The sequence below is a fragment of the Phyllobates terribilis genome, unplaced genomic scaffold (assembly GCF_046119375.1).
Source record: "Phyllobates terribilis strain yellow unplaced genomic scaffold, ASM4611937v1 Scaffold_1__5_contigs__length_1240528914, whole genome shotgun sequence".
In the NCBI taxonomy this organism is placed as follows: Eukaryota; Metazoa; Chordata; class Amphibia; order Anura; family Dendrobatidae; genus Phyllobates; species Phyllobates terribilis.
In genome coordinates this window covers 326,879,780-326,893,645 of record NW_027362761.1, presented here as the reverse complement: position 1 = coordinate 326,893,645, position 13,866 = coordinate 326,879,780, and the positions used below count along the sequence as shown (strand labels likewise).

The 13,866-nt window shown below is 43.7% G+C and overlaps 1 protein-coding gene across 13 annotated transcripts in view; it reads left to right on the top strand.

Annotated features, from left to right (window-relative positions):
• LOC141259763 (E1A-binding protein p400-like) overlaps positions 1 to 13,866 on the top strand; it is a 173,526-nt gene that overhangs the window by 63,492 nt on the left and 96,168 nt on the right. For all 13 annotated transcript variants that reach the window (XM_073676083.1, XM_073676086.1, XM_073676081.1 and 10 more), the window contains exon 16: positions 11,004 to 11,178. In XM_073676083.1, coding sequence (XP_073532184.1) covers positions 11,004 to 11,178 — 175 coding nt within the window. The remainder of the gene's footprint in view (positions 1 to 11,003; positions 11,179 to 13,866) is intronic.

Below are 13,866 nucleotides of genomic sequence, written 5' to 3'. Positions count from 1 at the left end.
GTCCCCACATTTATTAGCAGGAATGGGTAGTGATCTGTAGGTCTGAAGAGTCTTGATATCCTGTCAGACACATCTTTAATTTTTGCTCCTGGAAGACAGCACATTTCTCTTGAGGTTATGTCTGGTCTGCAGATAGCGGCCTCTGTTCCTCTTAACAGGGAATCCCCCATGACCACCACTCTCCGTTTTTTCTTCACAACATTCTTCTTTCTCCATCCAGGAGGATTCTGAGGGCTTACAAGGTTATTCATTGCTGGCAAAGTCTTATTTTGCTGTATTTCTTCATGGTTCTCCTGCGTGAGAGCCTGGTACTGGTTCCTGAGCAGTATGGGTGCTGACTGCCTCTCGATCCTCCTGCTTCTGTGGGTCACATGCTTCCATTCCTCTGTTTCGTCAGGTGCAGTTCGAATTTCTTCTCTTTCTGAATCATGAAGAGATAATTCTGCTCTGTCTAAGAACTCTTCACCTTCCTTAATGATTTTCAAGGTAGTTAACCTCTCTTCTAGATTTCGCAACTTTTCCTCCAACAGGGACACAAGCTTGCATTTCTGGCATGTGAAGTTTGGCTTTTCCACTGGCAAGTCTGTGAACATGTAGCAGGATATGCAGCTCACCAAATGGCTCCTGGACTCTTCCATGTTCTTATTGTTAATGTTCTGAAAACAGTGAAAAAAGCTTAAAAAAAAAGCTTCAAAATGCGCGCGCCGGTAGGCGCGCGGTTTACCAATGTCCTCTTTTCAGCTCCAACAGCCAAAATCCAGTGTTCTTTGAGCTCGCGGAGACTCTTCACTTACCCCAAAATGCAGTGGGAATATGCAAATTATCTCCTCAGGACTCCTCCCCTGGTTTACCGATGTCCTCTTTTCAGCTCCAACAGCCAAAATCCAGTGTTCTTTGAGCTCGCGGAGACTCTTCACTTACCCCAAAATGCAGTGGGAATATGCAAATTATCTCCTCAGGACTCCTCCCCTGGTTTACCGATGTCCTCTTTTCAGCTCCAACAGCCAAAATCCAGTGTTCTTTGAGCTCGCGGATACTCTTCACTTACCCCAAAATGCAGTGGGAATATGCAAATTATCTCCTCAGGACTCCTCCCCTGGTTTACCGATGTCCTCTTTTCAGCTCCAACAGCCAAAATCCAGTGTTCTTTGAGCTCGCGGAGACTCTTCACTTACCCCAAAATGCAGTGGGAATATGCAAATTATCTCCTCAGGACTCCTCCCCTGGTTTACCGATGTCCTCTTTTCAGCTCCAACAGCCAAAATCCAGTGTTCTTTGAGCTCGCGGAGACTCTTCACTTACCCCAAAATGCAGTGGGAATATGCAAATTATCTCCTCAGGACTCCTCCCCTGGTTTACCGATGTCCTCTTTTCAGCTCCAACAGCCAAAATCCAGTGTTCTTTGAGCTCGCGGAGACTCTTCACTTACCCCAAAATGCAGTGGGAATATGCAAATTATCTCCTCAGGACTCCTCCCCTGGTTTACCGATGTCCTCTTTTCAGCTCCAACAGCCAAAATCCAGTGTTCTTTGAGCTCGCGGAGACTCTTCACTTACCCCAAAATGCAGTGGGAATATGCAAATTATCTCCTCAGGACTCCTCCCCTGGTTTACCGATGTCCTCTTTTCAGCTCCAACAGCCAAAATCCAGTGTTCTTTGAGCTCGCGGAGACTCTTCACTTACCCCAAAATGCAGTGGAAATATGCAAATTATCTCCTCAGGACTCCTCCCCTGGCTGCACGTATCCTCTGGCTGCGTGAATGGAAAGCAGACCCAGCCTCAAAGAAGTCCCTCACGCACCTCCCGTACCTCAGTGGTCGACTTTTTGGTAAACAGTTGGACACAATGATATCCTACGCCACCGGGGGTAAAAGTACCTCTCTCCCCCAACTGAAGCCCAAACACACTTACAAAAAGCGCCATCAGACACGTTACCGATCCTTTCGGAACTCTTCCGGCTGGTCCGTCTCGCGACCAGCACAAAATAACAACCGCGCTCCAAACAGGGACAACTCGAGGTCGACGCAAAAGTCGGGCAAGACCTGGCAATCAAAGGCAGGCCAGTCAAAATTTAAGGGAGGTAAGTCTTGCACTTCCGCCTCATCATGACTCACGAACTCTGGAAGACACCCCACCTGTAGGCGGCCGTCTTTTGCTCTTTCATTAGGTCTGGCTGCCTATTACAGACGACGGGTGGGTCAGGGAACTAGTGTCTTCAGGATACAAGATAGAGTTCACTTCCAACCCGCCAAACAAATTCTTCCGGTCTGTTCCCCCAAAACCGCCAGCCAAGGCTCGTGCCTTCCACCACGCGGTTTCATTACTTCTCCAAGCAGGTGTCATAGTAACGGTCCCCACGGCCGAGCGCTTCCAAGGGTTCTACTCGAATTTATTCGTAGTCCCCAAAAAAGGAGGCAGCATACGGCCCATATTGGATCTAAAACAGCTCAACAAATATGTACGGGTATGTCACTTTCGCATGGAGTCCCTTCGGTCCATCATTGCGTCCATGGAGAAGGGAGAATTTCTCGCCTCCATAGACATTCAAGACGCATACCTACATATACCAATTGCACCAGCTCATCAGAGATTTCTCAGGTTCGCAATCGACCAGGAACACTACCAGTTCTTGGCTCTCCCGTTCGGACTCGCCACGGCTCCCAGAGTGTTCACCAAGGTCATGGCAGTCACCATGGACATCCTGCACTCCAGAAGCATAATAGTCATTCCATATCTGGACTATCTCCTCATCAAGGCTCCCATCTTCAAGGACTGCAAAATCAGCGTCTCGATCACAATCGACTTTCTGAGTCGTTTGGGCTGGTTAGTCAACTTAAAAAAGTCATCACCAACCCCGAGTCAATCTCTGACCTTTTTGGGAATGTTAATCAACACCCTCAAGGGTCTAGTACGCCTCCCCAAGGACAAAGCACTGCCTCTCCGAATAGGAGTCCGCACCCTACTTCGCAAATCCCCTCGGTCTCTCCGGTTTCCCATGAGAGTCTTTGGCAGGATGGTGGCGGCAATAGAAGCGGTCCCATTTGCCCAGCTTCACCTCAGGCCTCTCCAACTAGCCATCCTCAAGTCATAGACAGGAATCCTTTTTCCCTCTACAGGGAGTTTCAGTTGACGTCGTCAACCAAGAGATCCCTGCACTGGTGGCTCAAACCAACCTCGCTAACAAAGGGGAAATCCTTTCTCACGAGTCAATTCAAAGTTCTGACCACCGATGCGAGCCTGACAGGTTGGGGTGCGGTACACCTGCACCACAGAGCACAGGGCAAGTGGTCCCCAACAGAAGCGACCATGCCCATCAACATCTTGGAAATTCGTGCCATCCTCCTGGCGTTGAGAGCCTTCCATCATTTACTGGCAGCCTCTCACATCAGAGTACAGTCAGACAATGCCACGGCTGTGGCATATGTAAATCACCAAGGGGGGGACCCGCAGTGCCCAGGCGATGCGAGAAGTGACACACATTCTCCACTGGGCGGAAGACACTTGTTCGGTTCTCTCTGCGGTCCACATCCCGGGAGTAGACAACTGGGAAGCAGATTTCCTCAGCCGACAGGGAATGGACTCGGGAGAGTGGTCTCTCCATCCCGAAGTTTTTCAACAGATCTGCCATCGCTGGGGGACTACGGACGTGGCCCTAATGGCATCCCACTTCAATGCCAAAGTCGCCAACTTCATGGCCAGAACACATGACCCGCGGTCGCTGGCAGCGGACGCCCTAGTTCAGGACTGGACTCAGTTTCAGCTCCTGTACATCTTTCAACCTCTTCCCCTAATATCCAGAGTGGTGAGAAAGATCAAGCAAGAGGGAGTTCCAACCATCCTCATCGCACCAGACTGGCCCAGACGTATGTGGTACGCCGACATCATGCAGCTTACAGCAGACGTTCCCTGGCGTCTCCCCGACCGCCCGGATCTTCTGTTACAGGGCCCTTTCTACCACCAGAACTCGGGGGCCCTCAATTTGACGGCATGGCCATTGAGACCTGGGTTTTAACCAAGTCAGGGTTCTCACCTGACGTCATTGAAACCATGATCAGGGCACGGAAGCCAAACTGCAAAGATCTATTACCGTACCTGGAAAGCTTTCATCACCTGGTGCGATTCTCGTGATCAGACCCCTTTCCCTTATTCCCTCCCCAGGGTACTTGGGTTTCTACAATCAGGTCTGGAGGCCAAACTGTCTCTGGGCTCTCTTAAGAGCCAGGTGTCAGCTCTCTCTGTGCTTTTTCAGACGCGCATTGCTAACAATCAGCAAGTAAAGACATTTCTTCAGGGCGTTTCCCGATTGGTTCCCCCCTACAGAAGACCACTAGAGACGTGGGATCTCAACCTCGTGCTGACAGCATTGCAGAAAACACCTTTTGAACCCCTTAGGGAAGTCTCACTCTGCCTTCTATCCCAGAACGTGGTTTTCCTAGTGGCAATGACCTCGCTACGCAGGGTGTCTGAACTCACAGCCCTCTCCTGCAGACAACCATTCCTGGCTTTTTACCAGGACAAGGTAGTTCTCCGTACGGTTGTGTCCGACTTCCACCTCAATCAGGAAATTTCACTGCCATCCCTCTGTCCGGCCCCGGTTGATAGAGTGGAAAAGGCTCTGCATACGCTTGACCTTGTCAGGGCATTATGTATCTATGTGTCTAGGACTGCGCCCTTCCGGAAGTCTGATTCTCTTTTCATTCTTCTGGAAGGTGGCCGCAAGGGTCTACCAGCTTCCAAAGCTACCCTTGCTAGGTGGATCAAATCCATCATACAAGAGGCCTACCGAATCAAAAATTCTCCTCTTCCATCAGGTATTACGGCACACTCTACACGTGCGGTAGGGGCCTCCTGGGCCATTCGGCACCAGGCTTCGGCGCAACAAGTGTGTAAGGCAGCCACCTGGACTAGCCTACACACGTTTACCAAACACTACAGCAGACGCAAGCCTGGGTAGACGTATCCTGCAGGCGGCAGTACCCCAATTATAGGACCTGTCTACACAATATTCGTCCATTGCTTCCCACCCAGGGACTCCTTTGGGACGTCCCAAGGTCCTGTGTCCCCCAATGAGGCGACAGAGTAAAGGAGATTTTTGTGTACTCACCGTAAAATCTCTTTCTCTTAGCCTCTAATTGGGGGACACAGCTCCCACCCTGTTGCCCGTCTCGGGGCGTTGTTACGTTGAGTTCTCATATTGGTGTTTTTTTCTTGAGCTCGTACATAGTTGCCTTCTTATAGGCATGGTTATGTTATCCATGTTACGTTCTTCCTACTGCTTTTGCACAAAACTGAACATGGCTGACGCCGTCAGGGGGTGTATACTGCAGAGGAGAAGCCACCGTTAATCTTTTTCAGATTAAGCCTAGTGTCGCCTCCTAGTGGACAGCAGCATAACACCAAGGTCCTGTGTCCCCCAATTGGAGGCTAAGAGAAAGAGATTTTACGGTGAGTACACAAAAATCTCCTTTTTTATTGAAACTGCTGAGCTAGTGACACATCCCTGGGATTAGGCTCTGTACCTTACATTGCTCTTAGATTAAATAGCAAAAATCTGCTGACATATTCCCTTTAAAAGTAGATACTTCTAAAAGTATTTTTTTTTGTTAGAGGTTTTACTGAAAATAGGAAATAAATGGCTGAAGTAAATGTTTTTTTAAATAAATTCCTAAATACCTTTAGAAAATCTCAATCATTTTGCTCAGGGAATTTTGTGTTACACCAACAAAAGAAACATTTTGTAGAATGTTAATAGGTCAGCTGCTTCTGAGCATGTGCGGTAGGAATCTTCACTGCTTTGACCTGGAGATGACATATACTACATACAGTTAGCGTATCCGTCGTTTTAAATTACATTTAAAGGGGTTTTCCCACAAACAAAAGTTCATTTAAATCAATAGATCTTGAAATAATAATAACTTCCACAATTGAATGTGTTTAAATAAAATGTCCCTGTGCTGAGATAATCTTATAAATGTCCCCCTGTGTAATTGCTGTGTCTGACCGTGTACGGAACATGGTCTGATCATACCACTGCTCCTGGACAGGGGAGGAAGCAAAAGAGTATACAGACAGGACAGCATGGGATCACAGCTGATTCTTTCTTTGAAGTAAAACATTGTTTAAAAACAGACAGGGAAATGTTTTGCCTCACAAAAAGAATCAGCTGTGAATGGAGTTGAAGCTTTTATTGGAAACATTTTGCATAACATTTGGAATCACTTTTATCCGGTGCTCTACGCTGAGCACTTATATCGGTTTAAATCTAAATCTCCAAGTGACGTGATTCAGATGAATCCCCCAAGAGACTCATTCACTATAATGAGGCAGCAGAGTTACTCCGGACTCCGTCTGGCCTCTGTTCAGCATTGGCCTTCTTTTGAGAAGTGCACAAAACTGTAGCCGACAACACTTTTATGCACACCTAATAAAAAAATGGACACCGCCAGATCATAGGCCAGACGGCTTCCACAGTGCCTCCATCTGCCTCATTACAGGGAATCTCCATCTGAATCACGTATTTCAGAGATTTACACGGAAACCCGGCGTAAACACTCCGCAGGATACATGTGAGCCGAGCCTTACTGCGATCTTTAGGAGGCTGAATGAATAAATCAACAGAAGGTGAAGAATTAGTTTTATTTATTTTTTACACCGCTCCTCGTGCGGTATAAGTGATTAAGCGACTTTATTCTTTGGGTCGATGCGATTACAGTGATACCAGATTTATATTGGGTTTTTATGATTGCCAGCTGTCACACACTAAAAGATGCTTTTTATTGTAAAAACAAGTTTTTGCATCGCCATAGTTTGATAGCTATCATTTTTCCATATTTCTGCCGACAGAGTCTTGTGACTGCTTGTTTTTTTGCCGGACGAGTTGACATATTTTTTTGAACCATTTTCGGGCAAATTACCTCTTTTGATCGCTTTCTATTCTGTTTTTTGAGAGGCAGAATGAACAATAACCAGCAATTCAGGAATTGTTTTTTATTTTTATTTTTTTTTTTTATTTATCGCGTTCTGCGTGTGGTAAACTTGATAAGGCAGCTTTATTCTTTGGGTCCTTATGATTGCAGTGATGCCACATTTATATAGTTTTTTTTTAATGCTTTGGCTCTTTTACAGAATAAAAAATATTTTATAGAAAAAATAATTCTTTTTGCTTCGCTTTATTCTGAGAGCTGTAACTTTTTTATTTTTCCTCTGACGTAGCTGTGTGGCGGCTTGTTTTTTGCGGGACAAGATTACATTTTCAGTGATGCCATTTTTATTTCCATTCGTCTTTTTGATCGCGCTTTATTTCACTTTTTGTTCGGTGGTATGATGATAAAGCATAGTTTTTTGCTTTGTTTCTCATATATTTTTCTTACGGTGTTCACCGAAAGGGTTAACTAGTGGGAGAGTTTTATAGATCGGGTCATTCCGTGCGCAACAATACCAAATATGTTTCCTTTTTCTTTCTTTTTTTACATAGATAAATGTATTTATTGGATTAATATATATACAGTTGAAACCAGAAGTTTACATACACTATATAAAAAGACACCCAAGCATGTTTTTCTCAATATCTGACATGAAATCAGAATAAACCTTTCCCGTTTTAGGTCAATTAGGATTACCATAATGTTTAATATTTGCCAAATGCCAGAATAATGAGAGCGAGAATGTTTTAAGGCATTTTTATTACTTAATGCAAAGTCAAAAGTTTACATACACGAAGATTACTATGCCTTTGAACAATTCTGGACTGCCCATATGATGATGTCATTTGTTTGGAATCTTCTGTTTTGGCAACATCTGAGTTAATTAGAGGCACACCTGTGGATGTATTTTAATGCACACCTGAAACACACTGCTTCTTTGTGTAATAACATGGGAAAGTCTAAAGAAATCAGCCAAGATATCAGGAAGAGAATTGTGGACTTGCACAAGTCTGGCTCATCCTTGGGTACAATTTCAAGATACCTGAAGGTGCCTCATTCATCTGTGCAAACAATTATACTCAAGTACAAACAAGATGGAATTGTCCAGGCATCATACCGCTCAGGAAGGAGACGGGTTCTGTGTCTCAGTGATGAACGTGCTTTGGTCCGACATGTATCAACCCAAGGACAAAAGCAAAAGACCTTGTGAAGATTATGGCGGAAGCTGGTAATATTGTGTCAATATCCACAGTGAAATGAGTATTGTATTAACATGGGCTGAAAGGCCACTCTGCCAGGAAGAAGCCATTACTCCAAAAGAAGCATAAAAATGCTAGATTAATGTTTGTTCCTGTGTGAATTTGCAAAGACCTTATTTTTTGGAGACATGTCCTGTTTTATGATGAAACTAAAATTTAACTTTTTGGGCATAATGACCATCGTTACGTTTGGAGGAAAAAGGGAAAAGCTTGGATTGCGAAGAACATCATCCCTACTGTAAAACGGGGGTGGCAGCCTCATGTTGTGGGGTTGTTATGCTGCAGGAGGGAGTGGTGCACTTAACAAAATAGATGGCATCATGAGAAAAGAAAGTTAAGTGGCAATACTGAAGCAACATCTCAAGACATCAGCCAGGAAGTTAAAGCTTGGGCGGAAATGGGTCTTCCAAATGGACAATGACCCGAAGCATACTGCCAAAATGGTAACAAAGTGGCTTAAGGATAACAAAGTCAATGTTTTGGAGTGGCCATCACAAAGCCCTGATCTCAATCCTATTGAGAATTTATGGGCAAAGCTGAAAAGGCAGGTGCGAGCAAGGTGACCTACAAACCTGGATCAGTTACACCAGTTTTGTCAGGATGAATGGGCCCAAATTCCGACCAACTATTGTGAGAAGCTTGTGGAAGGATATCCCAAACGTTTGACCCAAGTCATTCAGTTTAAGGGCAATGGTACCAAATACTAATGAAATGTATGGAAACTTTTGACTTTGCAGTAAGTAATAAAAATGTCTTAAAATATTCTCTCTCATTATTCTGGCATTTGGCCAATATTAAAAATTATGTTAATCCTAATTGACCTAAAACGGGAAAGGTTTATTCTGATTTCATGTAAGATATTGAGAAAAACATGCATATGTGTCTTTTTATATAGTGTATGTAAATTTCTTGTTTCAACTGTATATTTTTTTTTGTGATATTAAAAAAAATGTTTATAATTTTTATTAACATTTTTTTTTTACTTTATTACATTGTCCCACTATGGGACATAAACTTTCCCTGCCCTGATTACTGATCTAATACTCTGCAGTGCAATGCATAAAGAATAAAGAAACCAACAGAGAAAGAAAAATGCGCAAATATGTCCTATATTTCTTTAGTATTATAATATATTATATAAATATTGTTCATAACAAGCTTCGTTACGAACGCAGCAAATCTTAGCCTTTTTTTATGGGTTTTTTTTTTTTAACAATTAAAAATATTTTTTTTTTTATTAAAACAACCAGGATTTGGTGTGTTTGTGTAAATATATCTATATTTTTTTTACACTTAAAAATGTTTTTTAAAAAAACAAATACTTATTAGTCCCACAAGGGGATTTTCACATGCGATCCTTTGATTGCATAATACACTGTACAACTTATGTAGTATATTGCATTATCTAACCTGTCAGTGTTTGACTGACAGGTAGCCTATTAGACCCCACCCAGAGCGGAATCTGATAGGCAGATACGGAGACCATTTGTTTGCATCGCTGTTACCTTAGCAGCCATCAGCACCCCGCGACCTCGCTCTAGAGGGGTGCTGACGGGGAGCGATCTTCCTTTGTTGAAGTCCTCCCTTGTCACTATTGACATTAGCATCTGAGAGATTAAAGTGCCTGGCTCAGAGCTAGCTTCAGTCCCAGCACATGCAGCAGGAGCTCCGCTATATATTACCGCCTGCCCCTGCTGCGGATGGCACGGGCACAACTCCTCAGCTCCTGCCATCTTTATAATGTAACTATACTTTGGATTGCAAGAAAGCACTTCCAGTCTGGATGCATAGTTGCTTATTTTGCTTGAAGAGGTTAAAATTGTTTTCCTTAACAATTTCATCTGGTAAATACTAATCATAAAAAAATTACTCTGCCTTTTAAAATGTGTATTATTGTATTTGTTAAATAAACGGTTGTGGCTTTTTTTTATGAAAATCTCTGCACCAATGTATTTTATTGTTTCCAAAGGAAACTCTTAGGCTGTGTGCCCACGATGCATTTTTTTAAGCGTTTCCGCAGCGGCAAAAACGCTGCAGAAACGCTTAAAAAACGCATGGTAGAAGGCCTGCCATGTTCCCCAATCATAATTCGCATGTGCTGTGCACATGCTGCGGAAATTTCCGCTGCGGATCATCATTGCGGAAAAAAACGCAGCACTACCAATTATTTTGCGGAAGCGCTGCGTTTTTGCCGCCATTGACTTGCATTGGAACGCTTGGATTACGCATCACTGCATCTGTACATGCGGAATCCATGCGTTCCAATGTGCGGATGGTACCCGGGTGTGGAGGACAGGAGACTCTCCTCCGGACCCAGGTACCATAGTACCTGTAAAAAAAAAAAAAGAATAAAATAAAAAATAAATGTTATATTTACCTTCTGACGGCCCCCGCTGCGCTCGTCCTCCCATGCCGGTAGATCGCGATGGACTGAAGGACCTGCGCTGACGTCAGTCATGTGACGGCAGGTCCTTCAGTGTACCGCGATCTGCCAGCAGCCAGGACAGAGCGAAGCAAGACTCCGGGGGCCATCAGAAGGTAAGTATAGATTTATTTTTTTATTTTTAACCATTCTTTGGGGTCACACTATATAAATCCATGCCGTTTGCATGGATTTATACAGTGTGACCAAGTTGACAAGCACTTTCCAAGTGATGATAAAATCGCTTGGAAATCGCTTGTCAACCCGCATGCGGAAATGCATGTGAAGAATGCGTCACATCCGCTTGTCCCTGGCAGGAAAACGCATGTACAATCCGCACAATTCTGCAGCGTGGGCACATAGCCTTAAATTTACAAATATGTTTACTTTCTTTTGCAGCCAACGCAGATTGCTTCTAAGGGACACTCAATTACCACATACATGGAAGGACCTGTGGACCATGGTGCACTTCCTCATTCCCGGCTTGTCAAGACAATACTTAGATTTTCCAGTTAAAGAAGGCAGCGAGCAGGACCCAGAATACAGACACACTATATCAATAAGATTGCATCGGGTAATACAAAATGATCTACTTAATTTAACCATTTTTATTTTTAATTATATTCAAATGTCTAGAACCAAAATTTTGTACATAAGGTAAAATAAAATGATCCTGCTGAGAAAAAAAGTTTCTTGTTAATAGCATTAGGGGGACATATAAATGGGGCTATAGGCACTGCCACTAACAGTCTGACTGTAGATAAAGATATATAGAACACTACCTTGGCCTTGGCCGTGAAGAACAATCATTTAGGCATTGAGGACACTCCATGTTAAGATTGAGTTTCACTTCAGGAGGAGGATTCCTTCCATCAATACTAACAGGCATGTTTTCATAATAGTATGAACTCCAATTACCTTCTCTCCAAAGAATGGGAGCACCCTGAAGTGAATGCCTTCTTCCAAAATAGTCTAAGGTACTCATTCCGTACTATTATTATTATTATTCCTTCTGCAGAGGAATTGATGTAATCCACTATAGCCACCACCATGCCTCCCACATACTGTCACTTACTGATACACTGGATAAGAAGATTGACAAAGCCAAAGTAGATTGGCTTCCCAATAACGGGGACATTGATGGCCTGCTCCTCTAAGAGTGGGAGCATCCAAACTAGTGCATACCCTACTTCCAAGGGTTTTTGCCCATTTCCAAAGAGTTTGAGGTCCTCTACCCACATCGGCACCAATGACAAAGTGAGTGGTAGATGGAGGGTCCTTAAAAATGATTTCAGGGACCTAGGTAGGAAGCTTAGGGCAAGGACCTCCAAGGTAGTTTTCTCAGAAATACTACCAATCCCGCGAGCCACACAGGAGCGCCAACGGGAAGTTAGGGAGGTGAATAAGTGGCTAAAGAGTTGGTGCAAGGCAGAAGGGTTTGGGTTCATGGAGAACTGGGCCGACTTCGCGGTCGGCTACAGGCTCTACCGTAGGGACGGGCTGCACCTCAATGGGGAGGGTGCAGCGGTGCTGGGGAAGAAGATGGCTAACAGGTTGGAGGAGTTTTTAAACTAGAGACGGGGGGGGGAAACCAAGGAAATAGGTGGGATGTGAGGCAAGCAAGGGGGAAGGGGAGAAGTGAATATAATGAGGGTGGAGAGGGGGGTGGGGATAGTACAGTTAGATCGTTAGAGAAGAATAGGATGCTAAATAACCCCAAAGTTTTATCTTGCATGCTGACCAACGCAAGAAGCCTGACCAATAAGGCGGATGAGCTGCAGGCGCTTATATCGGAGGAGAGGTATGACATCGTAGGTATAACAGAGACTTGGCTAGACGATAGCTACGACTGGGCGGTAAATTTATTAGATTATAGTTTATTTAGAAGGGACCGGAAACGGGAAAGGCGGAGGAGTCTGCTTATATGTAAAGTCATGTCTAAAACCCAGACTAAGGGAAGATATAGGAGAGGGAGAAGAGGGGGTCGAGTCCATGTGGGTAGAGATAGAGGGAACTAAAAATAATAATAAAATATTACTGGGGGTCTGCTATAAGCCACCAAATATAACAGAGGAGAATGAGAATCTGCTATTAGGACAAATAGACAAAGTAGCAAAACATAATGAAGTGATTGTAATGGGGGATTTCAACTACCCGGATATTGACTGGGAAACAGAAACCTGTAGATCTCAGAAAGGAAAAAGGTTCTTGACAAATATTAAGGATAATTATCTCTCCCAACTAGTGCAGGAACCAACGAGAGGGAAGGCCGTGTTGGCCTTAATATTGACTAATAGGCCTGATAGAATAACTGAGGTACAGATAGGGGGGCACCTAGGTAATAGCGACCATAATATTATCGACTTCAAAATGCCCTTCAGTAGGGTTATCAATAAGGGAACAACGAAAACATTAAACTTTAGGAGGGCGAAGTTTGATCAGCTGAAAGAAAGCCTTCAACTTATTGACTGGGACAAAGTTCTTAATCAAAGGAATACGAATAGTAAATGGGAAACCTTCAAAAGAATTCTGAATACTCAGTGCGAGAGGTATATACCGTATGGGAATAAAAGGGCCAGAAATAAGAGGAAACCAATATGGTTGAACAAGAACGTAAAAGGGGCGTTAAATAGCAAAAAAGAGGCATTCAAGAGATTAAAACAGGAAAACAGTAAGGAGGCACTAATGTGTTACAAGGAAAAAACGAGAACCTGCAAAAAACAAATAAAAATAGCGAAGGAGGAAACAGAGAAACGTATTGCTAGGGAAAGTAGATCAAATCCCAAACTGTTCTTTACGTATATAAATAGTAAAAGGATTAAATCGGATAATATTGGACCGATAAAAAGTGAGGAAGGCAAAATCATAGAGAAAGATGAGGATAAAGCTAATCTATTAAATAATTTTTTTTCGACAACTTTCACAAAGGAAATCGAAATAACAGGAGAAATGAGAAGTGACAAACTTAATCCTCCACTAAGTATGACTAATCTAACCCAAGCTGGGGTACAGAAACGCCTCAGTAACATTAAAATAAACAAATCACCAGGACCTGATGGCATACACCCACGGGTACTGACGAACTAAGTAATGTGATAGACAGACCGTTATATCTTATATTTAAGGACTCTGTTGAGACTGGGTCTGTGCCACTTGATTGGCGACAGGCGAATGTAGTGCCAATATTCAAAAAGGGAGCGAAAAGTGACGCCGGAAACTATCGGCCGGTGAGTCTGACGTCCGTTGTGGGCAAAATTTTTGA